At 40.4% G+C, this 27,545-nt stretch overlaps 1 protein-coding gene and 1 long non-coding RNA gene across 2 annotated transcripts in view; one reads left to right on the top strand and one right to left on the bottom strand.

Moving 5' to 3' along the window:
* LOC147371607 (thiol S-methyltransferase TMT1A-like) overlaps nt 1-26,409 on the top strand; it is a 37,040-nt gene extending 10,631 nt beyond the window's left edge. The window contains exon 2 of the mRNA XM_086399446.1: nt 25,567-26,409. Coding sequence (XP_086255572.1) covers nt 25,567-25,584 — 18 coding nt within the window. The 3' untranslated portion in view covers nt 25,585-26,409. The remainder of the gene's footprint in view (nt 1-25,566) is intronic.
* Nucleotides 1,913-27,399, bottom strand: LOC147371606 (uncharacterized). Its single transcript, XR_015163655.1, has 3 exons — nt 27,368-27,399; nt 26,820-26,918; nt 1,913-2,046 (listed from the first exon to the last, which is right to left on the bottom strand). It is a non-coding gene; the product is annotated as an uncharacterized LOC147371606 (long non-coding RNA).
* Between the last annotated feature and the right edge of the window lie 146 nt (nt 27,400-27,545).

Here is a 27,545-nt window from a genome sequence, read left to right as displayed (position 1 = left end):
TTTAGTCATCTTATAAATATATATAATCTGACATATAATAAATATAATATATAATCTGACATTTAGTCATCTTGTTTTCCCCACACTAAAATCCTTGGTGTATTTTGTTTTGTTTTCCCTTTTCTTTCTCAGAGAGGAGATTTTTATTTCACGGAGCACATATTAGGTTGGAGTAAAAGTAATTATGGTTTTACATTTTTGAAATTTGCTGTTTGATATTAGAATATGTTCTTAAATATGGTTATGTTATACATCATTTTAATGCACATTTCTTGCTTCGTTATTTTGCTAATGACTTTTTGTGTTTTTTCCCCAAAACTTTAAACTTTTTCTTTTGTATTGGGGTATAGCCAATAGAAATGTTGCGGTAGTTTCGGGTGAACAATGAAGGGACTCGGCCACACATATACATGTATCTGTTCTCCTCTAAACCCCCTCCCATCCAGACTGGTACACAACTGTTGAGTAGAGTTCCATGTGCTATACAATAGGTCCTAGTTGGTTATTCATTTGAACATAGCAGTGTGCACTTGACCTTCCCAAACTCCCTGACTCTCCCTTCCCCCTGACAACCATAAGTTTGTTTTCCAAGTCTGTGAATCTCTTTCTTTTTTGTAAGGAAGTTCATTTGTTTTATTTCTTTTTAGATTCCACATATAAAGGATGTCATACAATATTTCTCCTTCTCTGTCTGACTTACTTCACTCAGTATGGTACTCTCTAGATTCATCCATGTTGCTATAAATGGCATTATTTCATTCTTTTTAATAGCTGAGTAAGATTCCATTCTGTATGTGTACCATACCTTCTTTATCCAGTCCTCTCTCAATGGACATTTAGGTTGCTTCAATGTCTGACTATTGTAAACAGTGCTGCAGTGAATATTGGGATGCATGTGACCTTTTGGGTCATGTTTTCCTCTGGATGAATGTCCAGGAGTGGGATCGCAGTGTCATAAGGTAGCTTAATGCAGGAGATACAGGTTTGATCCCTGGATCAGGAAGATCCGCCAGAGGAGGGCATGGCATCCCACGCCAGTATTCTTGCCTGGAGAATCACAGACAGAGGAGCCTGGTGGGCTTCTGTCCATAGGCCTCAAACAGTCTGACACAACCGAAGGGACAGTACACAGAGTGTAAGAGGCTCCCTTTCCCCCACACCCTCTCCAGCATTTGTTGTGAATTTTTTAATGACAGCCATTCTGATCGGTGTGAGGTGATATTTCATTGTAGTTTTGATTTGCATTTCTCTAATAACTAGCGATGTTGAAAATCTTTTCATGTGCCTGTTGGCCATCTGTATGTCTTCTTTGAAGAAATGTATATTCAGGCCTTCTGCCCATTTTTTCAGTGGGTTGTTTGTTTTGAAGCTGTTAAGCATCATAAGCTGTTTGAAAAGTTTGGAGACTAATCCCTCAGGGCTCACTTGCAAATATTTTCTCCCAATATGTAGGTTGTCTTTTCATTTTGTTTATATTTTCCTTTGCTGTGCAAAAGCTTTTGAGTTTAAGTAGGTCCCAGTTGTTTATTTTTTGTTTTGTTTCCATTATTCTGTGAGATGGATTTAAAAAGATATTGCTGCGATTTATGTCAGAGAGTGTTCTGTATATGTTTTCCTCTAGGAGTTTTATAGTGTCCAGTCTCACATTAGTGAGACTCTCTCTTTAATTAATTTTGAACTTATTTTTGTGTATGAAGTTAAAGAATACCATGATCAAATGAGATTCATCTCAGGGATGCAAGGAATTTTCAATATCTGCAAATCAATGTGATAGACCACATAAACAAACTGAAGAATAAAAACCATACAATCATCTCAATAAATGCAGAAAAAGCTTTTGACAAAATTCAGCACCCATTTATGATAAAAACTCTCCAGAAACTGGGCATAGAGGGTACATACCTCAACATTACAAAGGCCTTATATGACAAAACCACAGCTAGCATCATACTCAATGATGAAAAGCTGAAAGCATCCCCTCTAAGATCAGGAATAAGACAAGGATGTCCACTCTCATCACTTTTATTCAACATAGTGTTGGAAGTCCTAGGTACAAGAATCAGAAAAGAAAAGAAAAAGAAGTTAAAGGAAATCTAAATTGGAAAAGAAGCTAAACTATCACTATTGCAGATGATATGATACTATACATACATACAAGATCCTAAAGATGGTACCAGAAAACTACTAGAACTCATCAGTGAATTTGGTAAAGTTGTAGGTTAAAAAATCAATACACAGAAATCTGTTGCATTTATATGCACTAACAATGAAAGATCAGAAAAAGAAATTCAAGAAGCAATTCCATTTACCATCACATCAAAAAGAACAAAAAACCTAGGAATAAACTTCAGTTCAGTTCAGTTCAGTTGTGTCTGACTCTTTGCAACCACATGAATTGCAGCACACCAGGCCTCCCTGTCCATCACCAACTCCCAGAGTTCACTCAGACTCGTGTCCATCGAGTCAGTGATGCCATCCAGCCATCTCATCCTCTGTCGTCCCCTTCTCCTCCTGCCCCCAATCCCTCCCAGCATCAGGGTTTTTTCCAATGAGTCAACTCTTCACATGAGGTGGCCAAAGTACTGGAGTTTCAGCTTTAGCATCATTCCTTCCAAAGAACTCCCAGGGCTGATCTTCTTTAGAATGGATTGGTTGGATCTCCTTGCAGTCCAAGGGGCTCTCAAGAGTCTTCTCCAACACCGCAGTTCAAAAGCATCAATTCTTCAGTGCTCAGCTTTCTTCACAATCCAACTCTCACATCCATACATGACTACTGGAAAAACCATAGCCTTGACTAGATGGACCTTTGTTGGGAAAATAATGTCTCTGCTTTTGAATACACTATCTAGGTTGGTCAAAATTTTCCTTCCAAGGAGTAAACATCTTATAATTTCATGGCTGCACTCACCATCTACAGTGATTTTGGAGCCCCAAAAAATAAAGTCTGACACTGTTTCCCCATCTATTTCCCATGAAGTGATGGGACCAGATGCCATGATCTTAGTTTTCTGAATGTTGAGCTTTAAGCCAACTTTTCCACTCTCCTCTTTCACTTTCATCAAGAGGCCTTTTAGTTCCTCTTCACTTTCTGCCATAAGGGTGGTATCGTCTGCATATCTGAGGTTATTGATATTTATCCTGGCAATAAACTTACCGGCAATGGCACCCCACTCCAGTACTTTTGCCTGGAAAATCCCATGGATGGAGGAGCCTGTTAGGCTGCAGTCCATGGGGTCGTGAGGAGTCAGACACAACTGAGCAACTTCACTTTCACTTTTCACTTTGATGCATTGGAGAAGGAAATGGCAACCCACTCCAGTGTTCTTGCCTGGAGAATCCCAGGGACGGGGGAGCCTGGTGGGCTGCCATCTATGGGGTTGCACAGAGTTGGACACGACTAAAGCGACTTAGCAGTAGCAGCAGCAAGGACAAAAAAGACCTATACTCTGAAAATGATAAGATACTGATGAAAGAAATCAAAGACATAAACAGATGGAAAGATATACCATGTTTGTGGATTGGAAGAATCAATATTGTCAAAATGACTATACTGCCCAAGGTGGCAATCTACAGATTCAGTGCAATCCCTATCAAATTACCAATGGCATTCTTCATAGAACCAGAACAAAAAATTGCGAAGTTTGTATAGAGACAGAAAAGACCCTGAATGGCCACAGCAATCTTGAAAAAGAAAAATGGAGCTGGAGGAATCAGGCTCCCTGACTTTATACTATACTACAAAACTATAGTCATCAAAACAGTATGGTTCTGGCACAAAATTAGAAATAGAGATTAAAGGAACAAGATAGAAAACTCAGAAATAAACACATGCACCTATGGTCAATTAATCTATGACAAAGGAGGCAAGACTACACAATGCTGGAAAGACAGTCCCTTCAACAAATGGTGCTGGGAAATCTGGACACTCACATGTAACAAAAAAAAAAAAAAAAAGTAGAAATCATCCTTTGAATGTTGATCTTTACCTGGGCTAGCAATATGTGGTATGTGATGATGGACAGCAGCAGTTCCCAGTCAGCCTCGCCATCATGAAGGAAAACAACCAAAACACTTACAACCACTCTGTGTACCCAGCCATTCTGTTTTTCACTTTCAGTACAATATTCAATAAATTACATGAATATTCAACACTGTATTATAAAATAGACTTTGTGTTTGATGATTGTGCCTATCTACAAGCTACTGTAAGGATGCCAGGCATGTTTAAAGTGGCTAGGCTAAGCTGTGATGTTCAGTAGGTGCATGGGTGCATACTCAGTCATTTCATTTCTGTCCAACTCTTTGCGACCCTATGGACTGTAGCCCACCAGGCTCCTCTGTCCATGGGATTCTCCAGGCAAGAATACTGAAGTGGGCTGCCATGCCCTCCTCCAGGGGACCTTTCTGACCCTGGGATGGAACCCGCATCTCCTGCATTTCCTGCATTGCAGGTGGACTCTTTACCGCTGAGTCACTGGAAATACCTGTTCAGTAAGTAAGGTAGTATTGAATGAATTTTTGACTTAATGTATTTTCGACTTATGATGGGTTTATCAAGATGTAACTCGATCATGAGTTAAGGAAGATATACATGTCTCTTTGTCAGCTAATCAACTCCAACCTTTAAGTTCTTGTGTCTGATGTTTATAGATTTTTCTGTTTCTTCCATCACTGGGTATCCTCAGAAACTTCTGCTTCTAGTATTCTGTGCTGACAGAAGCTAGATACCCAAGCTAAAAGAACTGTGAGTCAATCCGGAGTTAAAAAGCTCTGAATGAAAGACTGGGCCTACCTATATATTTGAGAGTGTTAACTTTGTGGTGTTCATGCTCTGTGGCTTGTTGCTGGCTTTCTGATGTGTTCCAGATGCTAACATTGATAGTTAAGTAAACTCTAGGTTCAAGAAATATCAATATTATTATAATTGTATCTGGAGTCTTGGCTTCTATATCCTTTCCCAACATATATTTAATACATTCACACTTTTAACAAATACTATATGTTATGTGGGCTTAAAAACACACACACAAAATCTAAGCACCAGTAATTTGTTTTAAAAGCTAAGCTTTCTCTTCCTTCTCTTTTGGATACTTTAGCTGCCCTAAGCATTATGATTGCATACTTCAGCCATGCCTCTTTCCTTGTGTGTATTTTGTCTGGAAACTATTCAAATAACTTATTTACCCCTGGGAGGCCAATTCTTTTCCTGCCAGAAAGGAAGAGGGGCACAGCTGGGATGGGGAGGACCTGACCCTACTTCCCTGCCCCTGGATAATTCGTTATTATTATTTGGGGGTCTTTTTTATAAATTAAATATATAACAACTGCTAAAAAAATAAAATAAAATAATTAATTCAGATATATATACAGGGAACTATACTCAATATCATGTGATAAACCATAATGGAAAAGAATATGAAAAAGAAAATATATGTGTATAACAGAATCGCTTTACTGGAGAAATTAACACAACATTGTAAATCAACTATAATTCAACAAATTTTGAATATATATATATATATGTATAAATCAGACATATGTAAGTTTGTGAGTAATTCCACAAAAACTTCTAAGTAGGTATAAGTTGTATGTTTTCATTAAATGTCACTACAAATCTAGCAACTTTATAGGTCTCATTATTTACATATCAAAAAAAATCAAAATTTAATTTTATGGTAATATTCTGTGTTTAAATGTTCCACTTAATTTGATTAAGGCTTGTAAAAGCAAGAAATGGAGCCAAATAATTTTACAGTGATTTCTTCATCTTCTTTAGCATATTTAACTAGAAAAACAATTCAAGAGATCAGTATTACTTGAGCAGATCACTATAATGAACAGAGATTATTCACTGTGTCTGTTGTAAATTAAATGTTTTCCCAGAGACATTTAGAGTGATTAAAGTAGAAAGATAAAAATGTTTCCAACTAGACTCAATTACATACAAACTATAGACACTGTATGGAAAGCAGTAAAGGTTCTGACTTTAATCTCTAAAAGAAACAAAACAAATTTCAGCAAGAACAGAGTCTTGATTTGATAAGGGAAGAGAGCCAAGTTTGTGCTAGAAAAATAAATGGTAAAGTTTGTATATATATTATTGAATAGTTTCTTTCACTAAGAAAGAATAGAATTCTGTTCTTTCACTAAGAACAGAAAAGAATTCTGTTTCACTAAGAAGATCCACTAAGTATTTTCTGCCACAGGATGGAGTTTCCTGTGCAGATAATTTACAGAATATTTCAATTTCTTACATTAACTTGTCATTATAATTGATTTATATTGTTTAAAATCTCATGATCACTGCTAAGGTCTATGTGTACACTATATGTATTTAAACTCTGTGTCAATAGATTATTTGTTTTTGCTTCTTTCACTTAGCATTTCATTGTAGTATGTTAGTTCTTCCTATACTTACAGTTTTTATATAGCTCTGCAAGGAGATCCAACCAGTCCATTCTGAAGGAGATCAGCCCTGGGATTTCTTTGGAGGCAATGATGCTGAAGCTGAAACTCCAGTACTTTGGCCACCTCATGCGAAGAGCTAACTCATTGGAAAAGACTCTGATGCTGGGAGGGACTGGGGGCAGGAGGAGAAGGGGACGACAGAGGATGAGATGGCTGGATGGCATCACTGACTCGATGGACGTTGAGTCTGAGTGAATTCCGGGAGTTGGTGATGGACAGGGAGGCCTGGCTTGCTGCGATTCATGGAGTCTCAAAGAGTCAGACAACACTGAGCGAGTTAACTGAACTAAACTGATGGTAGTTTTTCCTCTGTTTGGGCCATTTGGGTTGTTTTGTTTTCCCTCATTTATTATTGTTGTTCAGTCACTCAGTCACGTTCGACTCTTTGAGACCCCATGGATTGCAGCATGCCAGGCTTCCCGGTCCTTCAGTCTCCCAGGGTTTGCTCAAACTTATGTCCATTGAGTCAGTGATGGCATCTAACCCTCTCATTCTTTGTCGCCTGCTTCTCCTCATACATAGTGCAGCCATAAACATCTTTGTATCAACTTCTTGACTTTTCCTTTACTTACTTCCTTGGAGTATATTCCCCAAAGTAGAATTTCCAAGGCAGGAAGTACATTCAGTTTAATATCACTTATTATACCTTTCCAGAGTTCTTTCCAGAAAGACTTGGCTGAACTTATAGAGCTTTCAGCATTGTACCTATTTATGAATGTACCCGCCATCATCGTTTTACTGTTATTTGTTTTTTGCTGTTTTTGTTTGTCATTTTAACTTCAATTTCACTTATTGCTAATCAGCCTTCCAAATATACATATAAATGTGATTCTTCTAATTTCCACTTATTAAATGGACTCTGAGAGAATAAATATATCCTCACCAAGCAGAGACAAACACGTGCCAACACAGTTAGTCAAAACTTGCTATCCTTCATGAACACCAATGGTATTTCTGTATACTAACAACAAACATATGGAGACTGAATTTAAAGACAGGAGACCATCCACAACCACTCTAAAGAAAATGAAATGATTGGGTATAAGCTTCACAAAACGTGTACAGAATCTGAATGCTGAAAAATATAAAATGCTAATGAAAGAAATCGAAGAAGACTTAAATAGAGACTATTGTGTTCACAGATTATAGTCTTTTTTACTTCACTAGATTTATTTCTTATTTAACATAAATAACAAGTAGAGAGGAATAAAGTCAAAACATCCAAAAGCTATGAATGCTGAGATTTTGGTTGGTTGACTCACTGGTTAAGTGACTTATCCCAAATAAAAGTCTTGCAGCTTATAAATTTGAAACCATGTGTCAGGAAAATTACTATACAAGCTACTACACTATACAATTCAGGTTTTTCTGGGAAGAGTCAAAACTGCAGATACTGAATCCATGAATGAAGTATTCTTTGGTATCCTGCCTGTTTATCTTCCAAGTAATGATCCCTGGGAGAGCCCCTTTTCAATTCTCTAAGTTCTTGGGAATTTTAGCCTGCTACTTAGTTCAGTTCAGTTCAGTCGCTCAGTCGTGTCTGACTCTTTGCTACCCCATGGACTGCAGCACGCCAGGCCTCCCTGTCCATCACCAACTCCCAGGGTTTACTCAAACTCATGTCCATTGAGTCGATGATGCCATCCAACCAACTCTTCCTCCGTCATCCCCTTATATAATCTCTACTTTTGCTGCAGTTCATGGGGTTGCAAAGAGTCAGACACGACTGAGGGATTGAACTTTTTTAATTTACAGGGATAGCAGGCCTTATGACTGTGGTGTCCTATAGTCAAGTTAAAATACAGAAGAGATCAGAAAATGTCCGTTCATCTTTTTCACATAAGAGTTGCTGCCCAAGGATTTGTTGTAGGAGCTGTGACTCTAGGTAACCTGCTTAATTATCTTTTTATTATTCATTCATTCAAATTAGAGAGTATTTGTATTCATTCGTTCATTCATCCATATTCATTCATGAATATTGGATCAAGATGATTAATGGAAGAGGAGTGGTAAGAAAGACAGTGATCTTTACTTGGTTGAGGTTGCTGCCCAGTTATAGGCTTAATGTCTTGGTATTTTAAGCACTGAAAAACAAAACAAAACAACCACTCAGTAGGCAAAAGGTACAAAATTCCAGTTATAAAATAAATAAGTGAGATAAGTGATAGGGGTGTAATGTACACCATGGTGACTATAGTTAATAATGCTGTGTTGCATTGAAAGGTACTAACACAGTAGATCTTAAAAGTTCTCATCAAAAGAAAGATTTGTAACTACGTCTGGTGATAGATGTTAACTAGGTTTATTGTGGTGATCATTTCTCAATACATACAAACACAGAATCATTATGTTGTACACTATAGTGTTATATGTGAAATATACTTCAATTTTAAAAAGGAAAAACCCAGTAGAGAACTAGATTATAGTTTGTATTATCCTCTATAATACAAGGAGCAGTGAATAGTTTGTACCCTATATAACTGAGCTATCCAGCTTGAGCAACAGGCAATTTTTTAGTAGTCTATAAATTAAGTGATATTTACACAGTCAAACCCAAAGAATGAGCATAAAATTATATCAACAGCTAAATCAGATAGTTCAGGTAGACAAGGAGTCTACTTTGGGACCTAAACTACTTAAGGATTTTTGGTCTACATTAATGAGAACAAGTCACAATGTTCTCAGTTCCCCTTCATGATGTGCAAAGTAGAATCAGCCTGAGTAGGTCTAGGACTATGGGATGATGGGTGTGGGGCTTGCATATAGGGAGTTACATGGTAATTATCTTCTTACTATGAGCTGTGATATGTGAAAGAAGTGAAAGTGTTAGTTGCTCAGCTGTGTCCGACTCTTTGCGACCCCATGGACTATATAGCCTGCCAGGCTCCTTTATCCATGGAATTCTCCAAGCAAGAATACTGGAGTGGGTTACCATTTCCTCCTCCAGAGGATCTTCCCAACCCAGGACTGAACCCACCCCTCCTGCATTGCAGGCAGATTCTTTACTGTCTGAGCCACCAGGTCTTGAACAAAATACACCAAGAAACTTTAGTACAAATTAATGTGTTCTTCTTGTCATTCAGCAAACACTTATTGAGCATGTGCTATGTGCAAGGCACTGTACTGGTCTGGAGATAGAAGTAACTCCCCACCCTCAAATAGTTTAGTCTCCTTTGGGAGACAGACCAAGAGCAGAAGACAATATAAAGTTAAAGGTACTACAAGATAACACAGGTTGCTATGGAAGCACAAGCACAAAGGAGGGGCATTTAACTAGGGCTGAGAATCCAGGGGAGGCTCCTCTAAGGATGTGAACCATGTGATACACCAAGAATATGGAGGAATTAACTAAGCAGAGAAGGAAGTCAGGACTCTGGGTAGAAGAGAAAACAAAGGACATAGAGGCATGGCATGTTAGTGGAATGCTACATAGCTTGGTATGGTAGGTGAATCAATCACTGTTTGATGAGACTATAGAATTATTAGTAGTAACATAGAGTAATAGAGTTATTGTACATATTTAGATTTATTTAACTGTGATGATCTTGCTTATTATGTATTAAGAGCTGGGACCTGAAGTGGTCAGAACAAGTAGTTAGAAAGAAATACTAGATGAAAAGTGAGAGAAGTAAGAAAAATCTGGACCCTACAGGATGACCTAGAACAGATTGGAATCATTGTGGATTTCTCACCATCTGTAAGCATCCAAAGTAGATGCTGAGAGTGACATAGAAAAAGCTAATGCCCCTTAATCCTGGAGCTAAACATGGACCTGAACAAGGAGTCAGAGAACATGAAAGAGGAAATTCAGCAGAAGCCATAGTAGCTGCAGTCCTGATTGCTGCCCCATTCCAACAAGGTGGGCCAGCACATAAGCAAAAATAGGCTGCAAGAGTGTCTTTCCAGGTTCAAAGAACTTGGCTGCTGCTTTACTTCTGCCTTCTGGTCTCATGCAAAATGTCACCTGTGCAGATTTCCAGGGAATGAAACTGTGGAACTTAAAAAAATGCACAACGTGAGAGTTGAGAATTGAGGTTTATTTGGGGCAAAATGAGGACTGCAGACTGGGAGACAGCACATCAGATAGCTTTGAGAAACTGCTCCAGAGAGGTTGCAGGTGAGGTGGAGGAAGTGAAGTGAAGTAAGTCACTCAATCATGTCCAACTCTTTGCAACCCCATGGACTGTATAGTCCTTGGAATTCTCCAGGCCAGAATACTGGAGTGGGTAGCCTTTCCCTTCTCCAGGGGATCTTCCCAACCCAGGGATCAAACCCAGGTCTCTCGCATTGCAGCAGGATTCTTTACCAACTGAGCCACAGGGAAGCCTGTGTGGGGCAAGGGTAGTATATATTTGATTTTGGTGAAGGGGGAATACATGCAGTCAACACATACTTTTCCAGAAGGTTTCTGCTAGTCTCATGAGCTTTCTGCTAGTCACAAGGAACAGTCATCACCATAAAGAATTTTAGTACTTTTCTAGATGAGGAGATATAAGAATTGGACTCATAAAATCTGCTTCTGAAAAATCCGAAGACCTGTCTTGCCAGTATTTCCCTAAGCACAGAGTGCCTCATTTCTGCTCTGCACCCTAAACTCCTTTCAGGGGGTGTTGAAAACTGGTAGCACATGATTTAATCCCTGTAGAGGTAGATGCCAAGTGGCAATCTGTAGTTGACAAAAGGAGAGGAATTCTGGAAAACCTAGTTACAGTTTAGCTAAATTGACGCAGTACAAATCTACCACTGTCTACCCCTCATGGACCTGGCATCCATATATACCTCTCTTAATACATTTACCTTTAAACAAAGACAATGGCAAAATCACCCATGCCTTGTATAACCAAAAACATGCTCTCTCTCTCCCAAAGGGGATACAAGTCCTTCTGTCCATCTTTGGGTGATGCTGATTTATCATTGAGCTGAGTTGTGTTCCTCTTTGACATCCTATGACTTAAATCCTGAGATATGAGGTTAACTACTATTAACACTTTTTATATTAGATGGTAGATAAATGGAAGGGGCAAACAGAAAAACATTGGTAGATGTATACACAAGTGTATTTATATCAAAAAGAGGAAGAAATAATCATAACTACCACAGTCTTTGTTTCTGAAACTGGTCAGATGATCATGACTTGTATTATAACTATGTTTTTCCACTAGCCATTTTATCTATCTTTGCCTTCAGAAAGCATCTTGGCTATTCATGGTTATTTGACTGTGGTGTTAACCCAAACATTCATTCTTGAATGATCTGGGTCATTAAATCATCTTTCCTGAATTGGATGTAATTTTTTACCTTCTTTAATCACAGGACATGGGAGTACTAAGAAATACCCAAGAAAGTATACATTCCAGACATACTCCTCCTTACCCTAAGTATATAGAAGCAATTTCCTCTTAACAGATAAGATCAATATAATGGACTGATTACATTGGTTTTTTACAATGGACACATGGCTATGGTTTTTCCAGTGGTCATGTATGGATGTGAGAGTTGGACTGTGAAGAAAGCTGAGCGCTGATGAATTGATGCTTTTGAACTGTGGTGTTGAAGACTCTTGAGAGTCCCTTGGACTACAAGGAGATCCAACCAGTCCATTCTAAAGGAGATCAGCCCTGGGATTTCTTTGGAAGGAATGATGCTAAAGCTGAAACTCCAGTACTTTGGCCACCTCACGCGAAGAGTTGACTCATTGGAAAAGACTCCGATGCTGGGAGGGATTGGGGGCAGGAGGAAAAGGGGATGACAGAGGATGAGATGGCTGGATGGCATCACCGACTCGATGGACGTTGAGTTTGAGTGAACTCCAGGAGATGGTGATGGACAGGGAGGCCTGGCGTGCTGCGATTCATGGGGTCGCAAAGAGTTGGACATGACTGAGTGACTGAACTGAACTGAAATGAACTGAACTGATGTGATATCCTGTGCAATAGGGAGATGATCAAGGTCCTATAGACTAGATTCTGGCATAGGGCTAGAGAGTCCACACAGCCCCAAGTGAACACTGGAAGTGTACTGCTGGCCCTGCCAGATGAAACAAAACTGCTCCTGAAGGTCTTTACTAAGGTGTACAGAAAGAAAGCAACCCATAAGATTAACAGCTGCAAACCAAATAGTAAAAACTGTGTTCATTTGCCATAGCAGTGAAACCACACCTCTACAGTAGCTGCAATTAGATTGATCACCTGATTAAGTTTATAGAAATCCATTATCACAGTGCCCCACAAATGTGATTATTTCCCCCTTCCTCTTGAACAAGCACCCTGTTGAATAGTCACAGCTTCCTTGAGGAAGACTAGAAGGAGAATTTATATAGTATTTGCATTTTTGGCTGTGGAGTAAGGTCTTTCCTTAAGGACATCTGTCCTCGCCTTTACTGCAGGGACTTTGGGTCTATGAATTGACTCAAATTTGGGAATTGGTTGAGAGGCCATGGCTTTCTACTGTGATGATTCAAGTCAAACTTTTGTTCATCAAACCTAGAGCTTTTCTGCTTACATGCTGCTCAACACTTTCAACTCTAGGTACATGATAATGACTTAGCCAATGTCAAAGATCTTTTTGGCTTAGACTGTTCTGATTATTGCTTAAGATTTGCTGCCCATAACAATAATCATACTTTCCTTGTCTTTGCCAAATACATGCTGCTGCTTGACCCCTGCCAACCTACAATCTCATCATTCCCACTGAATTCAGGAAGCCCAGAAATTGCCACTGTCATTTCTGACTTACAGAAAATCACTACCATATACCTCTTCAAGGAGGCCAGGGCTCCCTTCACAAATGTATTACTTACAGCTTTCAGAAGGAAGGAGATATATTGAGGGGGTGAATGAGCAGGCTAAAGCTTCCCATGTGTCTCAGTGGTAAAGAATCCGCCTGCCAATGCAGGAGACACAAGAGATGTGGGTTCGATCCCTGGGTCAGGAAGATCCCCTTGAGGAGGAAATGGGAATCCACTGCAATATTCTTGCCTGGAAAATCCCATGGACAGAGGAGGGTCACAAAGATTCAGACGCGAGTGAGCACACCTGCACACAAGAGCAGGATAAATCCAGTCTAACATTCCAATGTCCCTAAGCCCTGAATACCTTCCTTTGTGGCAAAGTTTCTCGTACTCAACACTACTGACATTTTGGACTGGGTTGCTCTTTCTTGTGGAGGATCGTCCTGTGCATTTCAGAAAGTTCAGCACTATTCCTGGCCTCTACCCAACTAGATGCCAACAGTACCCATCCCACTGTGACAATCAAAATGTCTCCAGATAGTTCCAGATTTCCCTGGGGAATACAGTGCCCCCAGTAAAGAAGAATCACCGTCTACCATGGAAGTATCCTAACAAAGTTCTGGTATTTCAGCTTCATTAACGGAGACTACTTGTTGGTCCAAGTTTCAGTCATTCTAAGACTGAGATAGAAAGACTGTTTCTCCTGGCAAAGGAGTGTCCGTAAGCTATTGGCATTCGAGGATCCATTTTCATTGAAATCTGCCTGTATGTCCCCATCTCAATTTTCAGAGTCCTGCTCCTTCCAAAGCAATGCCCTAAACTTTAACATAAGAGGTGTTGTGCGGTAGGATGTTTAATCTGTGTTGTGAGTAACCACGAGATTAGCCTTTCTGTATATTTTTCAGAAACATCAATCTCATGGCTACAGGAATTAAGAGTTTCTTTTTGGAAAGTCACAAAACTTTCAGGTCCCTCACACAAACTTGAGCTGGGAATTAAAAGCCATGAGCCTATGGACTTCTCTGGTGGTCCAGTGGCTAAGAATCCAAGCTCCCAATGCAGGGGGCCTAGGTTTGATTCCTGGTCAAGGAACTAGATTCCACATGCTGAAAAAGACCTGATGCAGCTAAATAAAGAAATAATATTGCTTCTCAAAAAAAAAACAAAAACAAAAAACAATGCTTGAGCCCATCATATAGTTTTCCCAAGTTCTCCAGCACACTTAGAAGTAATCAACTGTATTATACTCCTTGTTTCCACGAAATGTTCTATGGCAGTAAATATTTGCTCATCCAAAGCCTTGCTTACTATAGGCACCTGATTAAGGGTATCTGCAAAGTGATGATTTTTTTAATGTTTTGCTAACACAAGCCATGAACTGCCAGCATACTCTTTGCCACTGGAGCAGGGAAAAAAAGACCATTAATACCTTTAAAGCATCAGAGAACAAACTCCAGATAGCCCAGAAGGAATCCTCAGGGTTATGCATCTCTGGAAGCTTCTAATGCCAAATTCTGCATCAGTCTGTTTGTTAGGGAAAGCACACTGACTCTAACCACCCACCCTGGCCAGGCACCATAGTAACCATTTGCGTGAGTTATTTTACACAGGAGGGCCTAGTAAGGAATGCAGCACTAATAAGCCACCACCAACCTGAAGAGTTCCGGAAAGGTCAAAAGGAGATACCATGTGTCTGACCACATCCCAAAATCCTTCTTGCTGGTATCCTGCGGGGAGCGAGCTCCGCCCCTGGCAAAGGTCATGAGGAAGGAGGCTTGGCATACGCAAAGGCGAGATCAAGCCTCAGGAGTCTCCCTGGAAATTCTCGAGCAATCTACCCCCAAAACCAGAGTCTGCCTACTTTCTGCTTTGTGCCTTCACCTACACCTCTGACTTTACGGTGGGCTGTCCCCCACTACCTCTCTGAAAAAAGAGTTAGCTTACAGCTCCAGTTAATAATTCCTGGGTGTGACAGTGTTTCAACCTACAAACTCCTCTGGAAATCCTCTAGCCTGCCTGAATAGGTTTTTCCAGCCACATGTGATTGCTCAGAGCCTCCCAACTGTGAGAGGCATGAGATGTTCTAAACTGTCTAAACACAGATTCCTTTGAGCAGTTAAAAGATTGATTAGAAATTGTATTGGTGAAGGATTTTCACTTTTTGGGCCAATGTTTGCTGCTAAGTTTCCATATCCCTTACCTGCTGTGTCCCTGGCAGTGTATTGATTAATATAATTGGTGTAAATAGTAGCTTTAATGTTTGTAACCTGGGACCCTTGAGTTAATTCTTTTTCTTGTTCTAGCCCACCACACCTTTGCTCTGTAGGAATGCAACTTTATCTAATGCTTTTGGAGGGTGGCGCCTGACTAATCACCTTTGGAGAAAAATAAGTTTTCTGAAGAAAGGGTCTTAAAATGTTAACAGGCCTCCGGGCCAGAAGATGATGCAAATCACCTAAGCTTTTGCATATGATAAGTTTGCAGGAAGAAAGCCTGGCTTGCTGCATGACTCTACCCCTTCCCCCATTATTCTCTATGCACAACTCAAGGTATAAAAACTACTTTGGAAAATAAAGTGCGGGCCTTGTTCACCGAAACTTGGTCTCACCATGTTGTTCTTTCTCTTACTTTCTGGCTGAATTATTCAGCCTCTTTTCTCCACTGAATTTCCTCACTGAGCTATCCTTATTTCAGTCTCTTTTCTCCACTGAATTTCCTCACTGAGCTATCCTTATTCTCTTAGTCTTTATTTATTTTTTTTTCTATTAGTCTTTATATCCTTAATTAAAGTTTGATTAAGCAGTTGTTTCCTGATCCTCGCCGACGCCGTCCCCACTTCGAATTCCCTGGATCCACCGGGCTGGACCCCGGCAGTATCCATCTTGGCTGAGCAATGCATGCACCACCAGGAGGGATTCTGAGTCAAAATGATTGGCCAAAGACAATGTGGAAACTAATCCCACTGCCATAAAACCCAAGACTGGGAACCACAAGGCAGAGCAGTTCTCCTGGGTTCCTTTACCCTACTGCTCTCCGCCCAGGTGCCCTTTTCAATAAAATCTCTTGCTTTGTTAGTTTGTGTGTCCTCTCAGACAATTCATTTGAGTGTTAGACAAGAGCTCATTTCTGGGCTGTGGAAGGGGTCCCCATTCCTGCAACAAATGGTGACTCTGGTAGGGAGTCACCATTTGGTGACTCTGACCACTTGGGGTACTCAGGGACCAGTTCGCCTGCCAATGGACCAGACCCAGCGGCTGCAACCAGGACCCTTTTGTGCCTGGTCTCTTCCTGAAGCAGACAACTCACCAGGGTGCCCCGACCATGTAAGGAACGAGAGACTTTATTGACCCCTCTCTTTCCTTCTCTCCCTCTTTCCTCTCCTTAACCCTTCCTATCCTATCCTTTTCTTCTAGTCCCCTGGTCCTAATGCAAGAATCTGGTCAAAGGGCCTCAGCCTGACTGAGGATCAAAGGCTGATCACCTCTACTTGGCAGAGAACTCAAATCATGGCTCTGTTCTGCCTGGTTTCTGGCTTGAATTCTGGTTTTGTTCTGGTCTGGCCTGGACCGGTTTCTGGTAGGGCCGAGTTCCAGTCCTCCCTTCTCTGGAGGCCCAGCATAAGGTCCTGTAACACCTGGGTTCTGCAGGTGGCAGGAGACGTCTGTAAGGCCACCCCTTTTGTCCCCCCCTCAGGCCTCCCTCCCCCTCTTCTTTCAACCTGGCTTCCTTTCCTCCCTTTGAAATCTTTGAAGACCTAAGCTATTTTCATTTACTCTATTAGTACTTGGATCTGAAGTTCTGTATCTCCATAGAAGGCTTTCTGAGAGACTGTCATCTTGTATTTAAGGGAACGTGCGATTAGGACTGACAGGCCTGTGTGTTTCATACTTCGTGTTCTGTGTTATGATTTGCAATGGCCATTTTGCTTTGTGTGAACACCATTTTATTAGACCTGCTGCCATTCTGTTTAGACCTCAGAGAAAGTTGATTTAGGTAAAAGTTCTAGAAAACTGGTTCCAAAATTTTTGCATATACGGTTAGTAAAAGCAAACTTGATCAAACAGCTTTTTAGAATTCTGACCCTGAGATCAGAAAATCAAGTACTTTCTTGAAAATCAAGAACTTGATTTTCTCTCCCTATGCCTTGAGACCAGGGCTCTCAGGAACACTTATCCAGACCACCTCTAATTCCTGAGACTGAGGGGAAAATGGGAAGAAGCCTTTAAATTTTTTATTTATTCCAACTGTTATTTATAAATTAGTGAATTTTATATTCTAATATCTGATTCATGACTAAGTTTAGAAAATGAAGCTAGATCTTGCATTGTGTCTATCTGAATATGTGTATGTCTTTGCATGACTTTCTTAGCCCTGAAAGGTTTTAAGAGTTCGTCTGAGATTGTATAAAATTTCAGCAAAGCAAAAAAGTCTATGATCAATTATGGTTTTATAAATCATCAGGCCAAGTTTATTGAGACCAGACCTATTTCATAAACAAACTGGTCTTAATTTGGTTATGTTTGGTAATGAGGGTGGTTTTAGGGAGAAAAAGATGTTTCAGTGAATATTAAATCCCAGTTTGTTAATGGAGGTCTGTGTCAGACTCATTTCCTGGATAGTTCTTTGCTATTATGCAATATTAACATAAAATTTAATTGAACATTTAAAGAACACCCCTAAGTTTGTTCCTGAAACTTATCTCAGTAATCTTTAGACAAAGATCAAATGCCTCACAACCTGCAACCAGGACTGGAAAAAGACATAATTTAAGAGACTGTCTCCAACCTGGATGGTTTTTATCAGGTACTCTTAACTAGCTCATGCACAGTGAAATTGAAAGGAAATTGACCTTAGATTAATTCCCACTTTCAAAGGCTCCTACTCTGGACTGGTCTATAGGGAGAACAGCTGACCTGAACTCACCTCAAAATGACACTCAAACAGAGGAAACTGCACTACACTAGGAGGAGAAGACGACATCAGAGATAGACAGCTTGCCCAGGATCCTCAGTGTGATTTTATGATCATTTATGACATGTTCTTGACTTCTTAGACCTTTACGTATGAATCAAATGTTTTTCTATCCTAGGCATGATTCTATGCTAGTTTTAGAAATCAATCCAATTGTTGGGTTTGTGGCCAATTACCAACATTTGAGGAGAAGGCAATGGCACCCCACTCCAGTACTCTTGCCTGGAAAATCCCATGGACAGAGGAGCCTGGTCGGCTGCAGTCCATGGGGTCGCTAAGAGTCAGGCACGATTGAGCAACTTCACTTTCACTTCACCAGCATTTAGTTCTGGGTTACTTTGGTGAATTTCTCTTCTCCAAGGCTCTAATTGGTCAGTTCTGAGGAAATTTACTTTAAAAGAAAAATCATAGTCATGTTCAGGTCACTATTGATAATGCTAGATGGGATCCCCTCACCTGTCAATTAATAATGCCTGCTCTAACCCTGGCCATAAATTTGAGTTTTCTCCTATTACTCAATCTCAATCAGAGCAACAAGCAAAGTTTAAGCCAAGAAATAAAATCTCTCACAATAATGGGATGGATTTATGTAGATAACACCAGGCTATGAATACTTAAGTTTAAAGTCTCCTCTATGTTGGTAACAAATCATACTAAGGATAATCAATCTAATAACACTAGGAAACTGAGCTGTGTGCCTTATGGACAATGTCAATATGTAATTTCCCTGGAAGAACAGACTAAGGCAGATAACCTGCAATATTACTGGCCTGCTGTTGGGGGCCAGAGTGAGGTACTCCGCCCATGGCAAAGGTCATGAGGAAGGAGGCTCGACATACGCAAAGGCAGGATCGAGCCTCAGGAGTCCCCCTGGAAATCCTCGAGCATTCACCCCCATAACCAGAGCCTGCGTACTTTACTACTTTGTGCTCTCACCTACACCTCTGACTTTACGGGGGGCTGTTCCCCACCACCTCTTTCGGAGAAGGAGTTAACTTAGAGCTCCAGTTAATAATAATTCCTGGGCGTGATAAGAGTGTTTTAACCTACAAACTCCTCTGAAGGTTCTCTAGCCTGCCTGACGGGCTTGTCCGGCCACATGTGATTGCTCACAGCCTCCCAACCGTGAGAGGCACGAGATGCTTTAAACCTTCTAAAAACAGGTTCCTTAGAAAAGTTAGAAAACTATTAGTATAAGTATAATGGGCTGATTAGAAATTGTATTGGTGAAGGGTTTTTCATTTGTTGAGCCAATGTTTGTTGCTAAGTCTCCATATCCCCTGCCCTTACACACATTAATGAATATATAGAAGAAATAAGTATTAACCTTTGATATTAATCACGTTAGACCTTAGGCTAAGTAAATTCTTTCCTTAACTAAAACCCACTACGCCCTCACCCTATAGGAATGTAACTTTATTTGGGTGGCGTCTGTTTTAAGAATAATCACCCCTGGAGAAATAAGTGTCCTGGTTGACTGACCACTGTCACAAGGACAGGGTCGTAAATTGTCAGCAGGCCCCCCTGGCCAGAAGATGATGTAACACCCCTAAGACCTCTGTATACATTTGTGTGAAGCACCTGACTTTAATAAAAGTCAGGACTGCTGTCCCCGTGTGACTTTTGTATAACATCTCAGTGTATAAAAACAGACTCTGGAAAATAAAGAATGGGGATCAGTTCCTCGAAATACTGGTCTCCCCATGTCGCTCTCTCTCTCTCACTCTGGTTGAGTCTCCATCTGGAGTGCGGAACCCACCAAGCTTACTAATTTTGTCTGGGCTTCTAAGATCCGACTGGGGAGGCCTCAGTGTCTCCTCTCCTTCAGGAGAACGGAAGGACGCCTGCGGCCTACGTAAGTGGTGCAAGCTTCTTGTCTTGAAGTTTTATTGGTCCCCCGAGTAAACCAAGCTACTCAGCCTCTTTTCTCCACTGAATTTTCCTACTGAGCTATCCTTATTCTATTACTCTTTATATATTTAATTAATATCTAATTGAAGCTATTGTATCCTGACCCTCGCCGACGCCGTCCCCGCTTCGAATACCCTGGATCAGCCGGGGCTGGACCCCGGCAGCCTGCATCTAATGGAAGTTCTTGGCTTAATTCTTACTTATGACTTTACTAATACTGCTACTATGTTATTTGCATTTTGCCTATTTTACAAAATTGCTCTTTCTTACCTTACCAAATGTGTGACTGAGCCTCTAATAAAATAAAATATAGTTCCACATGAGATCAATGATTATAACAGTGTAACTCTAGATATGGGAAAAAGCAACAAAAGGAGGTTTTCCTGGACCAAGAGGTTAGTAAGATAGGTGGTCTAGAGAATTCTGGATGCTGTTCTATGGCCTAGTCCAGTAACAGCACATTGAGTGGCCTATCAGAAAGATGTCTGACAGACCTGAGAGTCAGCATTCTAATTACCGTGGGACAAAATGGTCATGAAATGACCCCTCCCCCAAATCACGGTCAAGTTTATGACCATGAAGGGGCCCTGCCAACTGGAAACTGCCACTTGCCATTTACCTCTACAAAGGTTAAAGCATGGCCACTGCAGCTGCTGTCCTTCAACATGCCTGAAAGGAGCTCAGGGTACAGATCAGGGAGGAGGCACTCTGCTCTGGGAAACTCTGGCAGAACAGGCCTTCAAGTAGTTAGATATTTTCTAACTAGTCTTCTTCTAAAGAAGACTTCACAAGTCCCAATTCTTGCATCTTCTCATACCTAGAGAAACACTGACATCATTAACGGTGACATCTGCTCTGGCTATTAAGGAGAATATTACAATTAAAAGTCAAAATAGAGTAGCTATGGTTCAAACATTCAAGGAAATTACTAGGTGACACTATGGGTATAATTTCAGACTAGTCCTTGTATGGATAAGAACTTGAGTTTTCTGAATTGTGTCAGACTTAGATGCCACCAGATATTCTCAAAACAGTGTCTGCAGGCAGCTAGTAACTTCAACCTTACTTTTTATAAAACAAACAACTGGCTACAGGCTACAAGTGTCCCCAAAGTGCCAGGTCCAGACTGGGTTTAATGCCTATTGTTCTAAAAAAATGAGATTTATTTTGTCTATTTTAAAATTCCTTATCATGAACTCCTTGGGCAAAATTCAGATTTAAATTGAAGAAAGTAGGGAAAACCACTAGGCCAGTAACGTATGACCTAAATCAAATCCTTTACGATTATACAATGGAAGTGACAAATAGATTCAAGGGATTAGATCTGATAGAGTGCTGGAAGAACTACGGATGGAGGTTCATAACACTGTACAGGAGGCAGTGATCAAAACCATCCCCAAGAAAAAGAAATGCAAAAAAGGCAAAATGGTTGCCTGAAGAGGCCTACTAACCCCTGTTATCACCATATGGATACTGTTCATGATTGCTCCATGTTTTGTCAATTGTTTAACCCATTTTGTCTCTGCACAGGTCAACAAGCTACAAAATGCAATGCTAGTTCAACAAGGATACATAAATATCCAACCGCAGAAAATATCTCACTCACCCTTAGATGGACACCACTATAAGGGCTCTGAGGCTTGAGACTAGTAAGATGGGGAGGCCCAATACCCCTTGCCATCCCAGCTCAGCAGGAAGTAGCCTGAGAGACCTCCACACCCCTATAACCAAAGAACTGGGCCTCCCATCTCTTGAGAGGGAAATGTTAGGTAATTAGAATAGGAAAAAGGAGTCCCAAATGGCGGTGGCTAAAAGATAAACGGAAAAGCCCATGAAAATGGAACAAAAGAAAACCCGCAGACCAGAGTGAGAACCTCAGGTGAAACAATATGCCCCCTTCCTGGCCAGCCCTAATTTGCACAGGGCAGGCGAGGGAGGAGGAGACAAAACGTATAAAAAAAGGGAGCCAAGATACACTGGGGCCTCTCCTTTGGGGTGGCCTGTCCTCATGCCTTGAGGGTATACTATCCTGTTTGCCGAATAAAACTCTGAGCTGTAACCAAGCTGTTAACACTGGTTCACCATTTCAAATCTTTGTTGTGGAGAGACAAAACCAAGGAAATTACACACTGTCTCAACAGGATCAGAACTCTGGGGAACTCCTACATCTAAGAAGTAGCATGGGTGCATACTCAATGGTATCCAACTCTGTACCCCCATGGATGGTAGCGCACCAGGAATTTTTGTTCCATGGAATTTTCCAGGCAAGAATACTGAGTTGGTTCAAGTAGGCTGCCATTTCCTACTCCAGGGAAACTTCCCAACTCAGGGGTTGAACCTGAGGTAGGCAAGGGATTAATCAGTTCAGATCATTTAGTCGTGTCTGACTCTTTGCGACCCCAAGGACTGCAGCATGCCAGACTTCCCTGTCCATCACCAACTCTTGGAGCTTACTCAAACTCATGTCCACAGAGTCGGTGATGCCATCCAACCATCTCATCCTCTGTCGCCCGCTTCTGCTCCCGCCTTCAATCCTTCCCAGCATCAGGGTCTTTTCCAATGAGTCCGTTCTTTGCCAAACTATTGGAGTTTCAGCTTCAGCATCAGTCCTTCCACTGAATACCCAGGACCGATTTCCTTTAGGATGGACTGGTTGGATCTCCTTGTAATCCAAGGGACTCTCAAGAATCTTCTCCAACACCACAGTTCAAAAGCATCAGTTCTTCAACACTCAGCTTTCTTTATGGTTCAACTCTCACATCCATACATGGGATGGGAAAACCATAGCTTTGACTAGAGGGACCTTTCTTGGCAAAGTAATGTCTCTGCTTTTTAATATGCTGTCTAGGTTTGTCACAGCTTTTCTTCCAAGGAGCAAGTGTCTTTTAATCTCATGGCTGCAGTCACCATCTGCAGTGATTTTGGAGCCCAAAAAAATAAAGTCTGTCACTGTTTCCACTGTTTCCCCATCTATTTGCCATGAAGTGATGGGACCAGATGCCAAGATCTTAGTTTTCTGAATGTTGAGTTTTAAGCCAATTTTTTCACTATCTTTCACTTTCATCAAGAGGCTCTTTATTTCTTCTTTGCTTTCTATCATAAGGGCGGTGTCATCTGCATATCTGAGGCTATTGATATTTCTTCCAGCAATCTTGATTCCAGCTTGTGATTCATCCAGCCCAGCGTTTCTCATGATGTACTCTGCATACATGTTAAATAAGCAGGGTGACACTATAGAGCCTTGACGTACTCCTTTTCCAATTTGGAACCATTCTGTTGTTCCATGTCCAGTTTTAACTGTTGCTTCTTGACTTGCATACAGATTTCTCAGGAGGCAGGTCAGGAAGCCTGGTAGTCCCATCTCATTAAGAATTTCCCACAATTTGTGGTGATCCACACAGTTAAAGACTTTGGCATAGTCAATAAAGCAGAAGTCGGTATTTTTCTGGAGCTCTCTTGCTTTTTCCATGATCCAGAGGATGTTGGCAATTTGATCTCTGGTGCCTTTTCTAAATCCAGCTTGAACATCTGGAAGTTCACGGTTCACGTACTATTGAAGCCTGGCTTGGAGAATTTGGAGCATTACTTTGCTAGCCTCTGAGATGAGTGCATTGTGTGGTAGTTTGAGCATTCTTTGGCATTACCTTTTTGGGGGATTGGAATGAAAACTGACCTTTTCCAGTCCTGTGGCCACTGCTGAGTTTTCCAAATTTGCTGGCATATTGAGTGCAGCACTTTCACAGCATCATCTTTTAGGATTTGAAATAACTCAACTGGAATTCCATCACCTTCACTAACTTTGTTCATAGTGATTCCTAAGGCCCTCTTGACTTCGCATTCCAGGATGTCTGGCTGAAGGTGAGTGATCACACCATCGTGATTATCTTGGTCATGAAGATCTTTTTTGTATAGTTCTTCTGTGTATTTTTGCCACCTCTTCTTAATATCTTCTGCTTCTCTTAGGTCCATACCATTTCTGCCCTTTATTGTGCCCATCTTTGCATGAACTATTCCCTTGGTATCTCAATAATTGTGTCTAATAAGCACAGAGAAATGAGTCCTATAGTACTCTCTGAAACAGATAATGTTATTTCCATAGATACAACAATGATTCAAGTTTAAACATTTTTTGGCTTGAATTTTATGCATCTTTGATAGTTACAATACTATTTCTTTAGAAAATTATGCAGACATCTGCCTTATTTTTCTATCTGATCAGGATGAGAAAATGAACTTACTGACCCTTTAGGTTCTGTTCACTCAGTAGGTATTAACAGAAAGTGTCATAAATAAACCAGAAGGAAAATGAAATAAATGTTAAGTTTAGACTATGTAGTACATTACTTCGCTAACAAAGGTCCGTCTAGTCAAGGCTATGGTTTTTCCGGTGGTCATGTATGGATGCGAGAGTTGAACTATGAAGAATGCTGAGCGCTGAAGAATTGATGCTTTTGAACTGTGGTATTGGAGAAGACTCTTGAGAGTCCCTTGGACTGCAAGGAGATCCAACCAGTCCATTCTGAAGGAGATCAGTCAGTCCTGGGTGTTCTCTGGAAGGAATGATTCTAAAGCTGAAACTCCAGTACTTTGGCCACCTCATGAGAAGAGGTGACTCCTTGGAAAAGACTCTGATGCTGGGAGGGATTGGAGGCAGGAGGAAAAGGGGACAACAGAGGATGAGATGGCTGGATGACATCACCGACTCGATGGACTTGAGTTTGAGTTAACTCCTGGAGTTGGTGATGGACAGGGAGGCCTGGCGTACTGCGATTCTTGGGGTCGCAAAGAGTCGGAAATGCCTGAGTGACTGAACTGAACTGACTGACTAGATAGCTGATGCCTTGACAACTGTTATGGAATGTATTTTAAATCTGCCACTCCCTATCTTGCTTTGGGTATGAACATTTGTTGATGTCCCTGGAATTCACAGAATCAGCTCTTCCTCAGGCTATCCTCCCAGGCCCTTCCCCCTTTCTGCAGAGCCCTAGGACCTCATCCTTGGGGAAGATGTACATCTGCTCATGTGCCTAAAGATAGCTAATTCATCCACTCAACGGTAAATTCCTAGAAGCAGGGAATACGATCCATTCATCTTCCTTTTTATCAAAATACTGAATACAATACTGAGTACAGTACTGAATACAGAATACTGTGTACAATACTGAATATATGTTTTCTAAGTGCCTATTTTTTAAATCTCAAGATCTAGCCAATCTTCCCACTTTCCCTTCTCACCACTATCTTAAAATTCAAACTTCACAGTGGCACAGTAACATCATAAATTCAGATTTATACTGATTCTAAAGGGTTCTTGGATTTGGGGGTTTTTTTCCCTCTAGAGTCATTTGTATGATCCAAGCCAAAAATGAATACGATAAAGAGTGTTTGTTTTCAATTGTAGGTTAGTTTTAGAAAAAATACAAGTGATGCAATTCAGTGTTTGTTTCTTACGGATATTCTACTAATATACATCTTTTTGTTTCTAGGTGTTCTTTACTTTATAAGGATTACTCTGTAAGGATTACCAAAAAATGAAGTTACACACAAGAAAAATAAGAAGCCTTCTGAGAAGTCCTTATGAAGAGTGAATTTTCAATATATAGCAAATTATACTGCAGAAGTTCCCATCAGAATTCGTATAGCCTTCAATTGTTTAAGACATTGATTTCCAAATCAGTAATCATAGTCAACTCAAAAATACCTTTGTCTTTTAGAACCTAGGACATGATGTTCTCACTTAAGAATTTTTTTATTTTCTAGTTAGTGGCAGAAAATAATCTATATTATGCCAAATCGATCTGAAAATTAGGAGTTATATAATGGCTACAGAAAACTTTTCACTATCCATATTAAATGTGATGCTCTATTCACTCAATTCTCTCCAAACAGGGCAAGGTAATTAAGGCTTTCATAAACTCCTTTTTAGAATGGGCAAAAATTAATTCAGAGGAGAATGAACGGCCATGTTTTTATTTAAATTTGGTTCAGCCCAGAGGCCCCCGGTGGGAGTGCACGTGGCTAGCACAGAGCTTGTGCTGGGTAGCGTGCTGTCTGGGGCTCGGTGAATTAAAAAAAAAAAAAAAACCTGGTTCATTACTCTGCACCTCACTCTTATAAAGATATTTGACTCATTTACCACAAACATAAATATCTAAGATTTAAATATTTGTGTATTCATCCTTATACTTCTTAAAAGTATTTTGGGGAGTACAAAGGAAAATTGCTAAAAAAAATATCCCTTTTCCCTCATATGGCAGTATTGTGGGAGATGTGGTATGACACTGCAGAAAACACAAGAAACAAAGATAATAAATGTGAAGTATACCTGAGGCGTCAAGCTCCTCTGTAAGCCTTAGGGTTCTAAAAACTAGCTCCATCTTGCTAAAGTCATAACTGCTATGCCTAAGATCTCTTGCAACTCCAGGCCTGGGGAAGAAAACCAAAGAGGGGGAAAAAAAGTACCCACTGAGATAAAAGCAAGAATGCACTATTAAAAAAAAAAGGGTGGGGGGACACTATAATATGATCTGTAGTGCTGATTTCCTCTTCCTTGATGTTTTCTGTACTGGAGAAATTATTCTGACTGGAAAGTGAAGTCTAGTGTTTGGAGAAGGGAAAGATGCAGGAATACTGGATACTATATCTACATTCTAGACAACATTAACTCACTGCTCTATGTTATATACACTTTTCTCTAGGGCATAGGGTAATTCTTTTTAAAGTTGCCATCTGTACTCACCATGAAGCTCTTCAAGCGCCACCAAGAGACATACATGTTTCAGTCAACACTGTCCCGTTTAGGAAACAGGCAAGGAAAGAATCCAGCTACTCTATTTCCCTAGAGTAAACATTCCAGCAGTTGGCTCCAATGTGTTCCATGAGAGTCAGGAAAATTTAAGACCGAGGCCATAGAAATGTCATCCTTCATACTGATTATACAATGAAAAGATACTTCTAATCAGGCTACCACAAAGATCCCCCTCTCCCAAAAGATTCTCAACATTAAAAATAGATGAACTGTTTAATCAGAAATGGGCTCTTCTCACAAAACCCAAAAGACTCCAGAATTTTACAATAATCTTACTCTGAATATACTAATGTAATTCTTGCTTGAAAAAAGCAGTGAAAAAAATTAAGAGTAGTTATACATAAGAGCTCAGCAATTATGCTTAAATTAAAATGCAAAATCATTTATGGAGACGAGCTAAGTATGCAGGATGCCCATTTACCCACATTAGCTTGGGCAAAGAGGGGAGGTCATGGAGGGAAGACCCTACAGATACAAACCTGAATGTGCACGGTACTTCTGGGGCAAAGGCTTGGTGCTTAATATCATAATGTTTAAAAACTGAGAAGGCTATTTTCATTGGCTGCTGTAATCTCTGATGCCTCACTGACTAGTTAAACTATTGGGTATGCTCTGAATGCCTTTTTTATTAGGCCAGCACACAGTTATGTAGCAGCA

This window comes from Bos grunniens, chromosome 5 (assembly GCF_055505025.1).
Source record: "Bos grunniens cultivar Pamir isolate PY7600 chromosome 5, Bosgru_T2T1.0, whole genome shotgun sequence".
In the NCBI taxonomy this organism is placed as follows: Eukaryota; Metazoa; Chordata; class Mammalia; order Artiodactyla; family Bovidae; genus Bos; species Bos grunniens.
The sequence above is the reverse complement of the archived record's forward strand: the minus strand, read 5'-3'. Positions and strand labels throughout refer to the sequence as shown.